Genomic DNA, 20,568 nt, shown 5'->3' on the forward strand with positions numbered 1-20,568 from the left:
CAGGGGGAATCAGGTTCCCTGAAAACAGAGGGCCCAATGCAGGGCTCGATCCCAGGACCCTAAGATCATGACCTGAGCTGAAGACAGAGGCTTTAACCCACTGAGTCACCCAGGTGCCCCTACTGGGCACCTAGTACCTACTGAATGTTAATGATATTTGCAAATTATACATCCAGTGAGGGGTTAATATCCAAAATATGTAAAGAACTCACAAAATTTAATGTCAGACAGAACCCAATGAAAAAATGGGCAGAAGACTTGAATAGACATTTCCCAAAGATGCCAGCCAACAGCAACATGAAAAGAGGCTCAACATCACTCACCAAGAGGGAAATATAAACCAAAACCACAATGAGAAAGCACCTCACACCTGTCAGACTGGCAATTAAAAAGAGAAGTAACTATTGGTGAGGATGTGAAAGAAAAAGGAACACTCATGCCCTGTTGGTAGGGATGTATATTTGTGCAGACACTAGCGAAAACAGAATGGAGATTCTTGAAAAAATTAAAAATAGTACTACCAGATGATGTAGCAGTGTCACTTCTGGGTATTTATCTGAAAAAGGAAAACATTAATTCAAAGAGATAGATGTACCCTCTGTTCATTTCTGCATTCTTTACAACAGCCAAGATATGGAAGTGACCCAAGATCTACCAATAGAGGAATGGATAAAGATGTGATCTATATACACAATGAAATAGCACTCAGCCGCAAAAAAAGAATGAAATCCTGTTATTTGCTATCACATGGATAGATCAATAGGATATTATGCTAAGTGAAATAACTCAGGTAGAGAAAGGCAAATACCATGTAATTGCACTTAAGTATGAAATCTAGAAAGGAAAACAAACAAATGGACAAAATAGATGACAGATACAGGAGACAAATGATTACCAGACAGATACAGGAGACAAATGATTACCAGAGAGGGGAGGTGTTGTGAAAGGGACTTCACAAACCTTGATTTATAAGATAAAGTCTTGGACATATAATGGACAGCATAGGGAATACAGCCAATAATACTGTAATAACTTTTTATGGATTCAGATAGTAACTAGACCAGTTTGTAATACTTGAAAATATCAAATCACTATGATGTACACCTGAAACTAAGAGGATATAGTATGTCAATGATACTTCAATAAAAAGATCCATCTATATGCTCCCTACAAAAGAATTCAGATCTAAAGAAACACAGACTAAGAGTGATGGGATGGAGAAAGACAGTACATACAAATCAAAACCCAAACAAAGCTGGGGTAGCTATAGTTCTATCAGGGAAAATAAACTTTTAAAGAAGACTGGAATAAGAACATGAGCATTACATAATGATGCAGGGGTCCATCCACCAAGAGGATATAACATTGTGAATATTACTGAAGCCATCATAGGCACACCTACATACATCAAGCAAATATTAATGGACCTAAAGAAACAAACAGCAATTTTACTACATCCAATGACATCAATGGAGAGATCAACCAGACAGAAAAGCAATATGAAACATAGGTCTTAAGTGACATGTTAGATCAGAGGGCCTTAACAGATACATACAGACCATTTCATCCAAAAACAACAGAATACACATTTTTCTTAAGTCCCCATGGAACAATCTCCAGGATAAGTCATACATAAGGCCATAAAGCTAATCTGAATAAACTTAAGAAGACTGAAATAGCATCTTTTCTGACCACAATGGTATGAAAACAGAAACTAATTTTAAAAAGAAAACTGACACATTAAAATGTGGAGATTAAACAATGTTACTGAACAACCTATGGGTCAACAACAACAACAACAAAAATCAAAGGAGAAATAAAAAAATACACTGATGAAATGAAAATGAAAACTCAGCATACCAAAACTTACACTGCAAAAACGTTTCTAAGAGGCTACACTGAGAAAGAAGAAAAATCTCAAACAACCTATTTTTACACCTCAAGGGACTAGAAGGACAAACCAAGTCCAAAGTTAGTAAAAAGAATAAGAAATAAAGATCAGAGCAGAAATAAATGAACAAGAGTGTAAAAAGACAAAGATCAGTGAAACTAAAAGCTGTTTCTTTGAAAACCAACAAAACTGACAAACCTTTGGCTACACTCACCAAGAAGAAAAGGCCGCACAATCGAAATGGAAGAGAAGTTACAACTGATCCACTGAATCACAAAGGAGCTTATGAGACTACTATGAACAATTAATATGGCAACAAATAGGACAACTTAGAAGAAATAAATTCCTAGGAATATACAACCTACGAAGACTGAATCGTAAAAAGAAAATATGAACAGATCAATTATTGTGTAAGAAGATCAAATCAGTCATCATCCCAGGGCGCCTGGCTGGCTCAGTCAGTAGAGCATATGACTCTTGATCTCGGGATTGTAAGTGTGACCCCTGTGTTGGATATAAAGATTACTTAAAAATAAATAAAATCTTAAGGAAAAATCTTAAGGAAAAAGAGAGGGATTTATTCCAGGCATGCAAGGATGGTTTAAATCCGTAAGTCAACCAACATGATACAACACATTAACTGAACAAAGAAAGGATAAAAATCATGATCATCTCAATAGATGTGGAAAAATCATTTGACAAAATCCAACATCCATTTACGACAGAAACTCTCAACAAAGTACATATAGAGGGACACTACCTCAACATACTAAAGGCTGTATGTGACAAGCCCACAGCTGATACTACATTTGGTGGAGAAAATCTGAAAGCCTTTCCTCTAAGATAGGGATCAAAACCAAGGATGCCCACTCTTGCCACTTTCATCCAACACAATATTGTTAAGTCCTACCCTGAGAAGTTAGGCAAGAAAAAAAAAGGCACCCATGCTGGAAAGGATGAAGAAAAATTGCCACTATTTGTAGATCTTACTAGATAACCGAAAACCTTAATGACTTCAAAATATGTTAGAGCTAATCAAAGAATTCAGTGGAAGGATACAAAATCAGTATACCACAATCTTTCTGTATGCTAGTAACAAGCTACGAGAAAAATTAAGAAAACGATTCCACTTACAGTTGCTTCCCAAAGAATAAAATACCTAGGAATAAATTTAACCACACAGGTGAAAGACCTGTACACCAAAAACTATCAGGTATTAAATGAAACAAAGTGAAGCATACACAGAGAAATGGAAAAAGTAATAGTGCTATCAACTGGAAGAAACAGCATTGTTAATATGTCCATACTACCCAGATCAACCTGTAGGTTCAATGCAATCTATCAAAATTCCAATGGGATTTTTCACAGAAATCAAAGAAACAATCCCTTAGGGGTTGTGAAACCACAAAAGATCCAGAGTAGCCAAAGCAATTTTGAGACAGAACAAAGCTGGAGGTACCACATTCACTGATTTCAAACTATATTGCAAACTTATAGCAATCAAAACAGTATGGTACTGGCATTAAAAATATACACATAGATCAATGAAACAGAATAGAGAGCCTAGAAGTAAAGCACACACATGATCAATTTACAACAGAGCCATGAACATACCACTGTGAAGGGACAGTTTCTTCAGTAAGTGGTACTGGGAAAACAGGACAGCCACATGCAAAAAAATGAAACTGGACCACTACCTTACACATAACAAGAATTATTTTAACATGGACTAAAGACTTGGGAATATGATTCGAAACCATAACATTCCTAGAAGAAAACAGGCAGTGAGATCCTTGACATTGGTCTTGACTTAGGTGTCTGCTCTGAAAAATTATTGCTAGCAAAAGCAAAAATAAACAAGTGTGACTATATGATATGAAAAAGCTTCTACACAACAAAGGAAACCATCCACAAAATGAAAAAGCAACTACCGAATGGGAGGAAAAGAAAACAAAACTTGCAAATCATCTCTGTTAAGAAGTTAATACTCACAATCGATAAAGATCTCCTACAATTCAATAGCAAAACAATCCAATTAAAATAAGGGGCCAAGGAGGGGGGCGCCTGGGTGGCTCAGTGGGTTAAAGCCTCTGCCTTCAGCTCAGGTCATGATCTCAGGGTCCTGGGATCGAGCCCCACACTGGGCTTTCTGCTCAGCTGGAGCCTGCTTCCTCCTATCTCTCTGCCTGCCTCTCTGCCTACTTGTGATCTCTGTCTGTCAAATAAATAAATAAAAATCTTTTAAAGAAAAAAGGGGGGGGGCAAGAATTTAGATAGATACTTTCCCAAAGACGTATATAGATGGCCAACAAGTACAGAAAAAGATGCTCAACATCTCTCATCATCAGGGAAATGGGAGATCAAATCCACAATGAGGCCTCACCTTGCACCTGTGAAAATGGCTGGAGTCAAGAAGACCAAAAGCAAGAGTGCTGGTGAGGATGTGGAGAAGAGGGGGCCCTTGAACAATGCTGGTGGAGATGTAAATTTGTGCAGCCACCATGGAAAACTTTGTAGAGGGTCCTCAAAAATTAAAAAAAAAAAAAAAGTATATTACCCGTCAATTCCAAGTGTGCGTGTTTCCATGAAGAACATAATACTAAATTAAAAAGACATGTGAACTCCCGTATTCACTGCAGCATTACTTGCAGTCCGGATTTGAAAACAACGAAGGCCTCACTGTGAATAAAGAAAATGGCAGGGGTGGGGGAGGTGCTGGTGAGTGTGGAATATAATTCAGCCATAACAACAATGAAATCCTGCCATTTGTGGCAACGTGGATAGACCCAGAGGACATTATACTAAGTGAAATGAGCAAGATAAATACCCATATGATCTTACTTAAATGTGAATTCTTACAAATAAAACAAAAAAAAAAACCACCAAGAATCCAAACCCTGAAGCTGGTTGCCAGAGGTGAGGTTGGAGGGTGAGTGAAGGGGGTCAAAAGGTACTTCTAGGTAGAAAATCAGTAAGTCTGGTGGGTTATGGTAGCGTGTGGTAACTACAGTTAGTAACACTGTGTATGTGATAGTTGGTAAGAAAGGAGATCTAGGATCCCGGCAAAAGAAAACACGTGTAACTGTTTGTGGTGATGCCGCTCCATCAGATTTACTGTGATCATTTTACAATAAATACAACGACCCGTATGTTGTACACCTGAAACTAACATGTCACTTATACCCTCAGTTTTAACAAGAAAAAGTGGAAGGAGAGGCAGAAAATAGGGTCAGAGAGAGGCAGCGTGAGTACAATGTTCTCGCCTTCAGGCTCTAGACAGACCCACAGCACCCAGGGACCTACAGATTTGTGAGGTAGTAAATATGGGTTGTTTAATCCAACCCAAATTTGTGCTGGTTGTGCTGGTTTGTGACGGCGGCCCCAGAAAGCTCACACACCGCGTCTCAGGAGAGCTCAGAGAAACTAAACCGCGAGGGGTCAGAGGGCAGCTCTGTGAAAGCGGATTAGAGATGTGGCTGTAAAAGAAGGAAGGATCTCACTGAGGTCCCTTAGGTAGAGCTAAGGCATCAAATGCTGGGTTATCAGAACCGGGGAATAACCGTATGGAATTAGAGAAGGTAAAATTAATAAAAGGCAGACTGACTGAAAAGACTGACACCGAGAACAGATGTGGGTGTGGGGACACAGACACTCATCACAGTGCTGACAGAGATCAAAACTCTAGGCTAGGGGCAGGACTCCTGTGTCTAATGTTTGAAAAACGTCTGCAGTGAATCAGGGGTAGACATTTTCAGGGGGAGTATTTACAGTAAGACTGATCGGTTTCTTGGACTCAATAATGGATGGTAACACATACTGCTGTCCGAAGGCACTCACTGCTATGGGAAAATGTTCATAAAATAGAAAAATTAGGCTACGAAACAGTGTGCTGTGCTCTTACAAAGAAAATAGGTAGAGAAAAAACTGGAAGGCAAATTCTCAAAATGCTAAATGTATACCGGGTAATGGAATTACAAATGGTCCTTTCTTAAGAAAAAATCTTTTCCAAGTTGTCTGTAATAAATATGTAATCAGGAACAAACCTAATAAAAAAAGTTTGAAGTGTATCTGTACTGTTTCACACAGCAGACCATAAACCACTGGGATTAATTACCTGGAGAGGAGGTATGGGGTGAGGATGTAATTAGGTAGGAAAGTTTTGAGTTTTGAAGGCAGCCTTAACCTTGTATAAATACAAGAATTATCAACCAGAGCTGGGATGAAGCTAAGACAGAAGAGGTCTAGGGTGCAAAATTTTTGAATGGATAAAGTAGATGTGATACACACACACACACACACACACACACACACACACACACTATAATATTATGCAGCCATAAAAAGAATGAAGCCATTTGCAGCAACACGGATGGAGCTAGAATATCACACTACATGAAATAAGTCAGCAAGATGGTGGAGTAGGAGACCTAAAGATCATTGGGTACTAGGAGTTCAGCGCAATAGTTACCAAACCATTCTCGACACCTATAAACTCAACAGGAGAGAGAACAGAAGAAGAGCAGCAATTCTAGGAACAGAACATTGACCACTCTTGGGAAGGTAGGATGTGCAGAGAAGTGAATCCGAAACGAGTGGAAGATAAACCGCAGGGGGAGGGGCCGGCTCCCGGGAAGCAGTGGAGCAGCAGAGCACAAAATCGAAGCTTTTAGGAGTCTGCTCCATTGAGGGACGTCACTCCAGAGGCTCAGCAGGGATGGAGCCCTCACGGGGACAGTGTGGTCTCAGGACCCACAGGGTCACAGAAAGACCAGGGGTGTCTGAGTGTGGCAGAGCCCCCAGGTATCAGAGCGGGGAAGCTCACTGTGGAGATGGAGCTGAGGAGTGGGCTCTCAGCTTGGGGTTACCTTAAACTGTGATCCGTGGCACAGTCGGGCCACTGCTCTTCAAGCAGGGACCCCACAGGTGGCAGATCCGGGGAGTCTCCTTCCTTCCTCCTCTGGGAGGAGCGGCACAGGAGTGCGCTGCAGAAATCTGCTGCGTCTGGAGACTCCAAATGGGGCTGTGCGCCAGAGACAGAAATGCTCAGTCACAGGCCGGGTAAGCTCAGAGCGCAGCCAGAGACCCGGGAGATGGAAAGGATTGACTGCTTTTCTCTGAGGGCACACTGAGGAGCAGGGTCCCAGCTCTTGGCTCCTCTGGGTGGAGACTGGGAGGCCGCCATTTTCATTCCCGTCCTCCAAAGCTATATGGAAAGCGTTCGGGGAACACAAGGTCCCGAGAGTGAACCTGAGCAGATGACTTAGCCCGGCCCCTGGCCAGAGCAGTGCAATTCTGCCTCGGGCAAAGGCACTTGAGAATCACTGCAACAGGCCCCTCCCCAGGAGATCAGCAAAAACTTCCAGCCAAGACCAAGTTTGCTGATCAATCAGAACTGCGGAACTCCAGAGCTAAGGGAAAGCAACACAGAATTCATGGCTTTTCCCCCTTGATTCGTTACTCTTTCAAAGTTAAATTTTTTTTAATTTCATTTTTTTCTTATTCTATTTTTTTCATTTTTCATGTGCCTGTTTTTATATTTTTAAACTATCTTATCAATACCTTTTTAAAAATCTTTTTTCATTTTCCTTGCTATAGTCATATTCTACCCCTTCATTGTATTTAACCTTATTTTTGGTATACATATAGGATTTTCGTTCTTTACAATTTTGGGATACAGTTTCTTCTAACAGATCAAAATATACCCTAAATCCAGCACATGGCTTTGTTCTTGTCTCCAGCCTGATCACATTCTTTTTTTTCTTTTTTCAACCCACTTATCAATTCCTTTTTTAGAATGTTTTTAATTTTCATCCTTACAGTCATATTCCATCCCTTCATCATGTTTACCCTTATTTGTGTCTATATATAAGTTTTTTATTTTTAAAAAATTTGGGAGGTAGTTTCTTCTAACAGACCAAAATACAGCCAAAATCAAATGTGTGGCTCTGTTCTGTTCACCAGTCTAATATACATATATGTGTCGTTTCTTTTTTTCTTCCTTTCTTCTCCCCCCAGTTTAGGGTATTTCCTGATTTGGTTAGTATATATTTTTCTGGGGTAGTTGGTACCCTTTTAGTATTTTGTTCTCTCATTCATCTATTCTTATCTGGATAAAATGACAAGGTGGAAAAACTCACCTCAAAAAGAGAATAAGAGGCAGTACTGAAGGTTAGGGACCTAATCAATATGGACATTAGTAATATGTCAAAATTAGAGTTCAGAATGACAATTACAAAGGTGCTAGCTGGGCTTGAAAAAAGCATGGAAGATACTAGAGAATCCCTTTCCAGAGAAATAAAAGAACTAAAATCTAACCAAGCTGAAATCTATTTCAGCTATTGATGAGATGCAATAGAAAATGGAGGCGCATACTGCTAGGATAAATGAGGCAGAAGAGAGAATTAGTGATTTAGAAGATCGAATGATGGAGAATAAAGAAGCGGAGAAAAGATAAACAACTACTGGACCACGAGGGGAGAATTCAAGAGATAAGTGATACCATAAGATGAAACAATGTAAGACTAATTGGGATCCCAGAAGACGAAGAGAGAGGGAGGGGCAGAAGGTATATTGGAGCAAATTATAACAGAGAATTTCCCTAATTTGGCAAAGGGAACAAGCAACAAAGTCCAGGAAGCACGAAGAACCCCCCCCCAAAATCAATAAAAATAGGTCCACACCCCATCGTCTAGGAGTAAAACTTACAAGTCTCAACTGATAAGGAGAAAATCCTAAAAGCAGCTTGGGACAAGACATCTGTAACATAAAATGGTAGAAATTCTAGATTGGCAGCAGACCTATCCACAGAGACCTGGCAGGCCAGAAAGGACTGGCATGATACAATCAGAGCAGTAAATGAGAAAAATACGCAGCCGAATACTATATCCAGCTAGGCGGTCATTGAAAATAGGAGAGATGTAAAGCTTCCAGGACAAACAAAAACAAAGAATTTTCAAACACCAAACCAGCTCTACAGGAAATATTGTAAGGGGTCCTCCAAGCAAAGAGAGAGCCTAAAAGAAACAGACCAGAAAGGAACAGAGACAATATACAGTAACAGTCACCTTACAGGCAATATGATGGCACTAAACTCCTATCTTTCAGTAGTTACCCTGAATGTAAATGGGCTAAATGCCCCAATAAAAAGACACAGGGTATCAGAATGGATTAAAAAAAAACAACAACAAAATCCATCAATATGCTGTCAGCAAGAAACTCATTTTAGACCCAAAGACACCACTAGATTTAAAGTGAGGGGTGGGAAAAAATTTACCATGCTAATGGATATCTAAAGAAAGCTGGAGTGGCAATCCTTATATCAGATAAATTAGACTTTAAGCCAAAGACTATAATAAGAGATAAGGAAGGACACTATATTATAATCAAAGGGTCTGTCAAACAAGAAGATCTAACAATTTTAAATATCTATGCCCTGAACATGGGAGCAGCCAATTATATAAACCAATTAATAACAAAATCAAAGAAACACATCAACAATAATACAGTAGTAGTAGGAGACTTTAACACCCCCCTCACTGAAATGGACAGATCATCCAAGCAAAAGATCAACAAGGAAATAAAGGCTTTAAATTACACACTGGACCAGATGGACATCACAAGATATATTTAGAACATTCCATCCCAAAGCAACAGAATACACATTCTTCTTTAGTGCACATGGAACATTCTCCAGAACAGATCACATCCTGGGTCACAAATCAGGTCTCAACCAGAACCAAAATATTGGATCATTCTCTGCCTATTTTCAGACCACAATGCTTTGAAAGTAGAACTCAACCAGAAGAGGAAAGTTGGAAAGAACTCAAATACTTGGGAGCTAAAGAGCATCCTACTAAGGAATGAATGGGTCAATCAGGAAATTAGAGAAGAATTTAAAAAAAATTCATGGAAACAAATAAAAATGAAAACGCAACTGTTCAAAATCTGTGGGACAGAGTGAAGGAGGTCCTGAGAGGAAGTACACAGCAATACAGGCCTTTCTCAAGAAACAAGAAAGGTCTCAAATGCACAAACTAACCCTACACCTAAAGGAGCTGGAGAAAAAACAGCAAAGAAAACCGAAACCCAGCAGAAGACAAGAAATAATAAAGATCAGAGCAGAAATCAATGAAATAGAAACCAAAAGAACAGTAGAACAAATCAATGAAACTAGGAGATGGTTCTCTGAAAGAATTAGTAAGATTGATAAACACTTGAAAACTATTCCCCTAAGGATAGGAACATGGCAGGGATGTCCACTATCACCACTGCTATTCAACATAGTACTAGAAGTCCTAGCCTCAGCAATCAGACAATGAAAATAAGTAAAAAGCATCCGAATCGGCAAAGAAGTCAAACTTTTACTCTTTGTAGATGATATGATTCTTTATGTGGAAAACCCAAAAGACTCTACCCCCAAACTGCTAGAACTCATACAGGAATTCAGTAAAGTGTCAGGATATAAAATCAATGCACAGAAATCAATTGCATTTCTATACTCCAACAGCAAGCAAGACAGAAGAGAGAGAGATTAAGGAGTTGATCCCATTCACAATTGCACCCAAAACCATGAGATACCTAGGAATAAACCTAACCAAAGAGGCAAAGACTCTGTACTTAGAAAACTATAAAGTACTCATGAAAGAAACTGAGGAAGACACAAAGAAATGGAAAAATGTTCTGTGCTCATGGATTGGAAGAACAACTATGGTGAAAATGTCTATGCTACCTAAGCAATCTACACAGTTAATGTAATCCCTATCAAAATACCACCAACTTTTTTCAAAGAAATGGAAGACATAATCCTAAAATTTATATGGAACCAGAAAAGATCCTGAATAACCAGAGGAATGTTGAAGAAGAAAACCAAAGCAGGCGGCATCACAATTCCGGACTTCAAGCTCTACTACAAAGCTGTCATCATCAAAACAGTATGGTACTGGCACAAAAACAGACACATAGATCAATGGAACAGAATAGAGAGCCCAGAAATGGACCCTCAACTCTAAGGTCAACTAATCTTGGACAAAGCAGGAAAGAACGGCCAGTGGAAAAAAGCCTCTTCAACAAATGGTGTCGGAAAAATTGGAGAGCCACATGCAGAAGAATGAAACTGGACCATTTCCTGACACCACACACAAAAACAGACTCAAAATGGATGAAAGACCTCAATGTGAGCAAGAAATCCATCAAAATCCCTGAGGAGAACACAGGCAGCAACCTCTTCCACCTCAGCCGCAGCAACTTCTTAGAAACATCGCCAAAGGCAAGGGAAGCAAGGGAAAAAAGGAACTACTGGGACTTCATCAAGATCAAAAGCTTTTTTTGCACAGCAAAAGAAACCGTCAACAAAATCAAAAGACAATTGGCAGAATGGGAGAAGATATTTGCAAATGACCTATCAGGTAAAGGGCTAGTATCCAAAATCTAGAAAGAACTTATCAAACTCAACACCCAAAGAACAAAGAATCCAATCAAGAAATGGGCAGAAGACATGAACAGACATTTCTGCAAAGAAGACATCCAGATGGCCAACAGACACATGAAAAAGTGCTCCACATCACTCGGCATCAGGAAAATACAAATCAAAACCACAGTGAGATACCACCTCACACCAGTCAGAATGGCTAAAATTAACAAGTCAGGAAATGACAGATGCTGGCGAGGATGCAGAAAAAGGAGGACCCTCCTACACTGTTGGTGGGAATGCAGGCTGGTGCAACCACTCTGGAAAACAGTATGGAGGCTCCTCAATAAGTTGAAAATAGAACTACCCTACAACCCAGCAGTTGCACTACTGGGTATTTACCCTAAAGATACAAACACAGTGATCTGAAGAGGCACGTGCACCTAATTGCTTATAGCAGCAATGTCTACAAACCACAATAGCCAAACTATGGCAAGAACCTAAATGTCCATCAACAGACGAATGGATAAAGAGGATGTGGTGTGTATATATACATAATGGAATACTATGCAGCCATGAAAAAAGCCCCAAATCCTGTTATTTGCAACAACTTGGATGGGACTAGAGGGTATTAAGCTGAGTGAAATAAGTCAATCAGAGGAAGACAATTATCACATGATCTCTCTGATATGAGAAATTTGAGAGGCAGGGCAGGGGGCCGTCAGGGGTTTGGGAGGGAAAAAAATTTAACAAGATGGGATTGGGAGGGAGACAAACCATTAAACACTCTTAATTTCAGAAAACAAAGCAAAGGTTGCTGGGGGGTGGGGGAGGGAGGGATAGGAGGTCTGGGTGACAGACATTGGGGAGGGTATGTGCTATGGTGAGTGCTGTGAATTGTGTAAGACTGATGATTCACAGACCTGTACCCCTGGGGCTAATAATAGATTTTATGTTAGTAAAATAAAAATAAGTCAGAGAAAGATGAATACCATATGATCCCTCTCATAGGTAGATCTTAAGGCACCAAAAAAATGAGCTAAGGAGAAAGAAACAAAGCAAGAAACAGACCCTTAACTAGAGAGAACCAACTGAGGGTTACCAGAGGGGAGGAGGGAGGGATGGGGGACGTAGGTGATGGGGATGAAGGACAGTGTTCATCTGAAAAGCACTGAGAGATGTACAGAATCACTGAATGACTCTATTGTACACCTGAAGCTAACGTAACACTGGATGGTAACTATTCTGCCATTAAAATAAAAAACTTAATTAACTTCTGAACACACCAAAATTCAGCAATCCCGGTAAATATCCTGATGAAGTATTAGAAAAACTCAAAGTTAATGCCCCCCCCAAAATCCACGATGAATACCAAAACTTAAATAACGACAGGATCCATGTTTGATCCATGATGGGTAAGAAGGACAATGTTTCCAACCCATTTTGACAATTATTTTCTGAGACACAGATTCTCCCAGTGGGCTTGGTCTTGGGCCCAGCAGCCTCAGGGAGCAGGTCAGAAATGCTCACAAGCCCCGACACAGGTTACAAAATCAGAAACTCTGGGGGTGGCACCCACGGATCGACACTCCATCAGTCCCTCCAGGGGAGAAGATCACCATGGTACACAACAGATAGGCATGAAGAGCAGTGTGCGTAGAAAATGTATTTCTCGCTGACTTCTCAAAGACAACATTCACTGAGCCTTTGCTAGGACGCCAGCCCAATGCTAAGCTCCCTTCGCGCCCGGGGGGAGAGGGGTTAATACCTAGCTTTTATAGAGAAGGAAAGTAACCTTGAGCAGGGTTACCTACCTGGCCTGAGGTTGCCCAGCAAGGACACAGGAGACCAAGGAATGGAATCCAGATCTGCGGGGCTGGAGAATCTTTGTTAGCCCCTAGGGAACCGGCAAGGTAGGTGGCAAAGGGCAGAGAAGCAGAGGAAGCGAAGGCCTGGGCTTACCCTCCGACTCGGACTCCTCCTCCTCCTCCTCCTCCTCCTCTTCATTGCTGTCGTCCTCACTCTCTTCCTCTTTGGCGATTTTCTGCCGAGCGCTCTTAAACACGGACTGTAAGACGATCGAGTCTTCGTAGATCTAGAGGGTCATAGTGGTACTGGTTACAAACCACAAGCTGAGGACCCAAGATCCTCCTGACTGCTTTGTGATGGGTGAGTCTATTAGAAACGGTGGCAGTTTTCATGCCTGCAGGAAGCCCAACAGGGAAACACTGAACGCAAACACTGACACACGGATTCTTCTGGGAAAAAAGCCCATTTATGGTTGAAATAATGTGTGTGCGTGTGTGTGCGCCCATGTGCATGGGTATAAATATTTAGGAAAGGGTAGGCTTCTGTAAGATAGCCTCTCATTTTTGATAACAAAAAGAGTGTTTTAAAAACTGCATTTCTTGGGCACCTGGGTGGCTCAGTGGGTTAAAGCCTCTGCCTTCGGCTCGGGTCATGATCCCGGGGTCCTGGGATCAAACCCCGAGTTGGGGTCTCTGCTCGGTGGGGAGCCTGCTACCCTCTCTCTCTCTGTCTGCCTCTCTGCCTGCTTGTGATCTCTATCAAATAAATGAATAAAATCTTAAAAAAAAACAAAACAAAACACTGCATTTCTTATTTGAGTTGTTCTATCCAAAACTGTGGTAAAGTGACCTCCTTAAACAAGCAAAAGCCCTAACAAAATGGAGGCTCATCTTTATCATCCGTTTATCAGCACGGGCTATTACTACTCCAGTCAGTACTTCCCTTTTAGTGTCTGCACACACCTGAGCACAGCCCTGCAGAGTTGCCAAGATCTGAAGCTCCAAAATGCTCCCTTCTCTCAAAAAATTAAAAACAGAAGTGCCATGTGATCCTACCATCCCGCCTCTGGGTATACACCCAAAAGAGCTGAGCGCAAGGCTGCGAAGGGAGATTTGCACACCTCTGTCTCTGAAGGGCCAGGAGTGCAAGCAAACCCAGGGTCCACTAGATGCAGGAACAAAATGCAGTGTATACGGAAAATGAATTCTTCAGCCTTAAAAAAGGAGAAATCCTTCCACCTGATACCACAAGGTTGAACCTTGAGGATGGGATGCTGAGTAACAGAAGCCAGTCACAAGATGACAAATACAGTCTTCGCTTCTGTGAGGTATCTGAGGTAGTCAGATTCACAGGTTCCCAGGGACCAGAGCAGGGAGCCGGGGGGGGACGGAAGGGGGCAATGGGGAGGTGTTTCACAGGTAGAGAGTTTCAGCTTTATCAGATGAAAGCTTTCTGGAAATCTGTTGGGCAATAAAGAGAATATAATACTGAACTGTACCCTTAAAAATGGTGAAAAGGACATTTTAGGTGTTTCAACAAATAAAGAACCATGGACAACAATGGCCCTGGCTGTAGAACAGAGTCCTTTATTGTAAAGAGGAGCCACAAGCTCACGAAGGTGACGGGACACCCTGGAGTGAGCACCACAGTACAGAGTGCGAAGGGAACAGAGGGTAGGGAGGGGTCCTGGGATGGGGCCGTGGGGGCAGAATCTGCCAGAAATGAGAATTCAGCTGGAGAGGAACATGTGAGGAGGATTCCATCAGGGCTGAGAAAGGAGGGGGCTTTCTAGGGAAGGAGACCAAGTGTATGCATCTGGCATTGTGCCAAGGTCAATTTCTGGCCATGACCGTGGATTGTGTTGGGCAAGATGTTGCTGTCTGGTGGCCACATAAGAAGTACGTGGGTTCTCTCTGTCCTCTTGCTTGCACCAGGACGTATATCCAGGGAAGCAAGTGGTCACGGGCCCAATGTGATTAGACCACAAACTGTTCAGGGGGAAAAGCAGCAGGAAAAGGAGGCTACGGCACAAGAGTAGGGTATGACTTTGGAAACCAGCCTATGGAGATGAAATTCATTCTAGACCCTGATAGTGCACGCTGGGTAGTAGACGGGAGGACAAAGAAGGATGTGAAAGAGAGAGAGAGAGAGCAACTAGTCCCCAAGATGGAGAAGGAAGCCAGTCAAGAAGCCACTTGTGACTCTACTTCATGTGTGAGACAGGGTGTGGGCAGACAGGGAGGCTGTGGTATGGGATGGGGCCTGGAGGCCTAGCACCATGCTGCCACAGTAGGGTAGAGGACACCACCGTGAACCCGGAAATGTACCATCTTTTCAGAAAAGGTCCATGCAAGGATTCTCATGTTTTCCAGTTTCACGACTGGAATGGCCATGAGGGCAGAAAAGGCAAGATCCAGAGAGAAGCCTAAGGAACTTATTGCTGGCTTGACACGGACACCGGGCAGCAGACACACGGACCTCTCCTTCCTTCCCCATGATACAAGGGCATTGGGCTGGAAATACAGGCAGAAAAAAAGGGGCACCTACACAAGGAAAGCAGAACTGAGGTGTCATTAAAGTGACAGTCTCCTCCCCTAGTTATTCTCATTGACTTGAGTGTCACTTGCTCATACACAGCAGACAAGGGGAGTTCTTGATGCAGTCGGCTTGATAAGCATTTTCTGTAAGCAATTAGAGACAGTGGTTCTTTTTTCTCTAGGTTTTTTTTTTCCCCCTTACATCACAGTAGTTTCACTTCTTTTTTTCCTCCTAAATCACAGTAGTTTCACTCCCTGATGCAAGGTTGCGGTCAGAAAAATGAAGGTGAATATAATCAAATACACAGTCTTGACAAAAGCAGAAACTGTACCTCTAGCCTTTAAGCATTGCACTAAGTGATTTCCTGGAATTCCTCCTCTAATTAGAAGCCAAGCCTTGAAGGGAAGCACAAGTAGGAACTAGCACATCTATGGTACAAAGAGGCTGGCCTTAATCTCAAAGTGCCAAAGCCTCAATTTACTTTCATACTAGCTTAGGATGTATGTTTTTACTTCTCATTTTTGATTCCACCCAGGGGGAGCAGCAATGATTCAAACAGCAGAAAAATGAAATCTATCACTTAAAAGCACAGGAGCACAGGTAAGGTTCCACATTTTTCAGAAAACTGAAGACATACCTGGGATCCTTCCAAGTTGAAGGTCTGAGCGTTGTGGCAGAGAAGCATGACATCTTTCTCCAGGTCACCCAGGCTCCGGTACTTGTGATTACGAATTCTTTCCTAAAGCAAATTCCAGATAAAAGAGAGGAAAAAAGAGGAAGGGGGAAAAAAAAAAAAAGAGCAAACAATCATTGCTTCGTCCAAGAAAAAGCCCGATTTGATTTTCCCTTTGTCTTCACAGCAGACAGCCCTGCTGGGAATGTGGGAGTGAACAACTCCAGGGGGCGCCAGTCAGAGAGACCAGTCAGAGAGACCCCCTCCCACAGGGGTCCCTTCTTGTAAGGGGGAAGGAGCAGCACAGGATGGGACACAAAAACAGCAAAAGGGTGGGGGAGGAGTCTGAAACGTCTTAAATAAAATGCAACATAATATAGCAGGAGCTCTCCACGCAATTCAACAAAATACACGGGAAGGCCCAAGGATCTCTCCGCCATTTTGGTGACAAGCCCTAGATTGGGGGGGGGGCGGTTTGGGGGTTTACGGGGGGACTGTCCATGGTGCTCAGATAAGGACACCACTGCCCAGTTCTCAATGTTGGCATTTCAAGGGCTTCACCCTTCTTTTTTATAAAGTGTGTAAACAAAATATCTACCTTTATTTTTTTGAAATCCACCGGCTTCCTAATTAATTCATAATATTCTGGCAATTCTTTCCTTGAAGGTAACTGAATGAAGACTTCACTGAGCTGCCGCCCTGAACTGTAGGGTGGGAGAGACAAACAGACACAGATCCGATCATATGCGACCGAGGAAAGAGTTTGATTCAGAAAATGCCCAAAAAGCAAACAGCACCCCGTGCCTGTGGACGTGGGGGCCCTTTAAATCAAGAAAAATCCCACGACCGTACTGGAGATGCGTGCTCCTTGAGCTCACTCCAGAATCACATTAAGATGCCATTAGATCCCCACTTCTGTCACACACAGGACATGGCAGGTCCACTGTGAGTTCCTCCTTCAGAGTGAACACAGCTCTGCTTTTTGATAGAAATCTTCAAAATGTCCTATTCAACCAACAATTCCATTTTTAAACGAATATAATTGAATTGGTTAAAAAAAAAAAAAAGTCCATAATGGCTTTATTTCCATACTCCTTTGTCTTAAACTCTCTGTCTACTTAGAGCATAGTATGTTAGAATATACTCCGGAAACTCAGATGAAAAGCCTTTGTGTGTCTTTCTTTTCTGTCTTATTCCTTTCAGAGTATTTTACACACTGTGAACCACGCATACCTTTATTAGTATTTGCCAGAGGAACCCCTTCTGATCGCCTAACTGCACTCATGTGTGCACGGAGCCCCTTGGGCAGGAAAAACCTGACCTCTGTAGCAAGCGTGGACGCCTCGCATGTCTGGGATGGTCCATGGTCGCTTTATTTGAAAGCAAATTTAATAGCAACAAATGTTTCACAATTTATAACTTTGAAAACCAGTCTCTAATGCACCGTGAGCTTTTAACATCACTTATAGCACTGGAAGCAGGCACGGTTACAGGAACAAAGATACTCATAATTTCGGTTCAAGAGTCTAACATTTGACTCGGCCTCTCCAGATCAATGAGGCAGCTTGTGAGGCAGGCTGGAGTTATTTTTCACAAAAATCTCGCTTCCTTTACGAGGCAGTCTCTACTTCCTTTGTGAAGGCAGACCTACCAAATAAATAAACATACATCACTGCCATGTAAATTCCAGAAGGTTGAGTCCAGAGCTGTGCAAGCACGCTAGAAGCCATGGCGAAGAATGAGGGACAATATGCTCTTTTAATCCATGGTCCCCGTTGTATAATTAAAAAATATTCATAATGACAGTTATCATAAAAAAGGCATGCGCAGTAACTCAAGCGGTTGCTTAGCAACCAGTGGGGGAAATGCTGAAGAGCATAGGGGCCTGCATAAATTAACCGAAAATCCTCTGTCAAAGGAATGGGCGAGTTTTTCTGTTATGCTGGGTCTCGGCTTTATTTTTTTAAGACATATAGGAGCCTCATGAATATGAAAATCGGGGGCACACACGAGGGGCTGAAAAACACTGCAATTTACAAGGGAATTGGATTTTCAGGTTATCGTGGGAAGAACTAAGGAGAGCCTCCCACCCTACAGCCACCCCTACCCCCGTTCTCCCGGCTGACACATGCGTTTGTACCTCCATCCATTATACCATAGACACTGTGACAAGAGCTGGTTTATTTACTGTCACCTTCACTATAGGCCCACAATTTCTGGTTGGTCTCTTTCCGTCCCATTCTGAGATTTATATACACAAACGTTTTACCTGTTTGAAAAGGAGTCTCTGAAAGGCAATTTATAGGTATCAGTTTTTCTACTGCTATCCGTGTCTTCTCCACAGTCAGGAAGTCAGACCCCTTTGTAATCTTGGACTGAACACCTGACCCTCAGTGACATCTTTACGCTGTCATTTTGTACATTGCCAACAGATGGTGTCATTTTTCTATTGACAGATTACAAGGACATTTGTGCTCTGTACACCTGTGATGGACAGACTCTCAGTTTCAACTGTACTACTGGTGACATGAGATATAAGCCGTTTACACCAAGAATGGTGACAAAGCACTTTCGAATTGGGGGGTTGGTGGTGGTGGGGGGGACAACATGGCCAAAACAATCTTGGTCTGATGTCCCTGCCCTTAGTCGGGTTGTGGGAATTCTAGACCCTGTGACAAGACAGGTTGAGAATTATCTGTGCTCATAAAGGAGAGAGCTGAACGTTCTGGGACTCAGAAAATAAGACAAAATTTTGATACTGTTTAAAAACTTAAGGTTCACTTGACTCCTTATTCCTGTCCTACTTCCTATCTCCCATCTCCCTGAGGACAGAGTTACAGGGCAAACACAAGACCCGGAAGCTACTGGAAAAAGACCTCTTGTGGTTTGTTGGCGCAATCATCACACAGTCACCTCAGTCTGGCTTTCAAGGCCCTCTTCTGCTCATTCCCTGCAAATCCAGTCTGTACTGAGGACCTGACTCTTCTCGCCAGGACAGCCTCTTTCTCCTGTGCCGTGAAGACCGTGGTCAACCTCCACTTGGTTACTCATCCCCAGTCTTCATGCCTCCAACCATACTTCAAGAAGCCATTCTCCATGAAAATGGGAAGAAATTCTTACTATCAAACTAACCCTTGGTACCTCCCCCCTGCCCACAACTTAATTCTTCTATGTACATGCTTTTTTTCTTTTTTCTTCTGCTCTTTTCCAAAGAGTATGGGAACATCTTATATGCGGACAAAAGCGTCCCCTCCCTGTTGGAGTAGTGGTTCTGATGACCAGCTTGGGCAGGAATGTCAGGAGGACAACCAGCTTTCTGTGACCTATAGAATGCCACGAGGTAGGGGTGTATGAGTGGCTCAGTTGGTTAAGCGTCTGCCTTCAGTTCATGTCATGACCCCAGGGTCCTGGGATCGAGCCCCAGGTCGGGCTCCTGTTCAATGGGGAGTCTGCTTCTCCCCCTCCCCACCTCCTGCCCCCAACTTGTGTATGTTCTTTCCCTCAAAGCAAGCGAGCAAGCATCAAGTTAGGAGGACAACTTGCTGACAGATCACTACAGTAACTTATTTTTTTCCTACATTAAAGGTTAAAAAAAAAATTAAAAAGGAAGTGAAATAGCCTGAAAGTTTTGAATTCTCGGCATTTTTCAAACTTACGCTGAGTAAAGTTTTTTTCAATATACCTTTTCAATGCCTTTTTTTTTTTTTTTTTTTTTTTGCAGTGCTGGGAAGTTTTTTTTTTTTTTTTAAGTCCAGAACAATAGACTAATTGTACGATGGTTTGCAGAAGGTGTTCTGTTTCTGTTGAAATGCTTACCCCCGCCCCCAACTCCAGGTATTTTTCCATTATGTCATTTTGTACAATTTAAGGCCTAGAAGTAGAAACTGTTCACTGGAAGAGTGCACTTCCCATGACAGAAAGGATACCCACTCCCCTCCACGGAAGAAAGGATTCCACTGATGGTCCATGACTTCAGATCTATTTCATACAGTGATCGATCGCCAAAGAGGAAACGTGGGCCTGATAGGAACAGCCTGGGAGGAGGGGAGGAGTGTAACCTAAAATCTAAAATAACCCTGTGCACCTTCTGAGAGTTTCCAGGTGCTGGCGGGCCAGCAGCCCAGGGGTTTCCCCCCCACAGAGGTGAATGGGCACAGGAACATATGGCCCCAGTGTCAGGGTGTATGAGACAGAAGGGCTCCCGTGCTACTGTGGGCACGTGGTTTGGAATACGCCACTGAGGACTGCATG

The 20,568-nt window shown here is 42.3% G+C and overlaps 1 protein-coding gene across 7 annotated transcripts in view; it reads right to left on the reverse strand.

Moving 5' to 3' along the window:
- The window catches only part of SMARCA2 (SWI/SNF related, matrix associated, actin dependent regulator of chromatin, subfamily a, member 2), a 178,647-nt gene that overhangs the window by 11,026 nt on the left and 147,053 nt on the right, over window positions 1–20,568 (reverse strand). For all 7 annotated transcript variants that reach the window (XM_032866549.1, XM_032866542.1, XM_032866546.1 and 4 more), the window contains 3 exons: window positions 16,916–17,021; window positions 16,282–16,383; window positions 13,260–13,392 (listed from right to left, as the gene is read on the reverse strand). In XM_032866549.1, the coding sequence (XP_032722440.1) occupies window positions 13,260–13,392; window positions 16,282–16,383; window positions 16,916–17,021 (341 nt within the window). The remainder of the gene's footprint in view (window positions 1–13,259; window positions 13,393–16,281; window positions 16,384–16,915; window positions 17,022–20,568) is intronic.

This window comes from Lontra canadensis, unplaced genomic scaffold, assembly GCF_010015895.1.
Source record: "Lontra canadensis isolate GAN:19392208 unplaced genomic scaffold, GSC_riverotter_1.0 scaffold31, whole genome shotgun sequence".
NCBI classification, from domain to species: Eukaryota; Metazoa; Chordata; class Mammalia; order Carnivora; family Mustelidae; genus Lontra; species Lontra canadensis.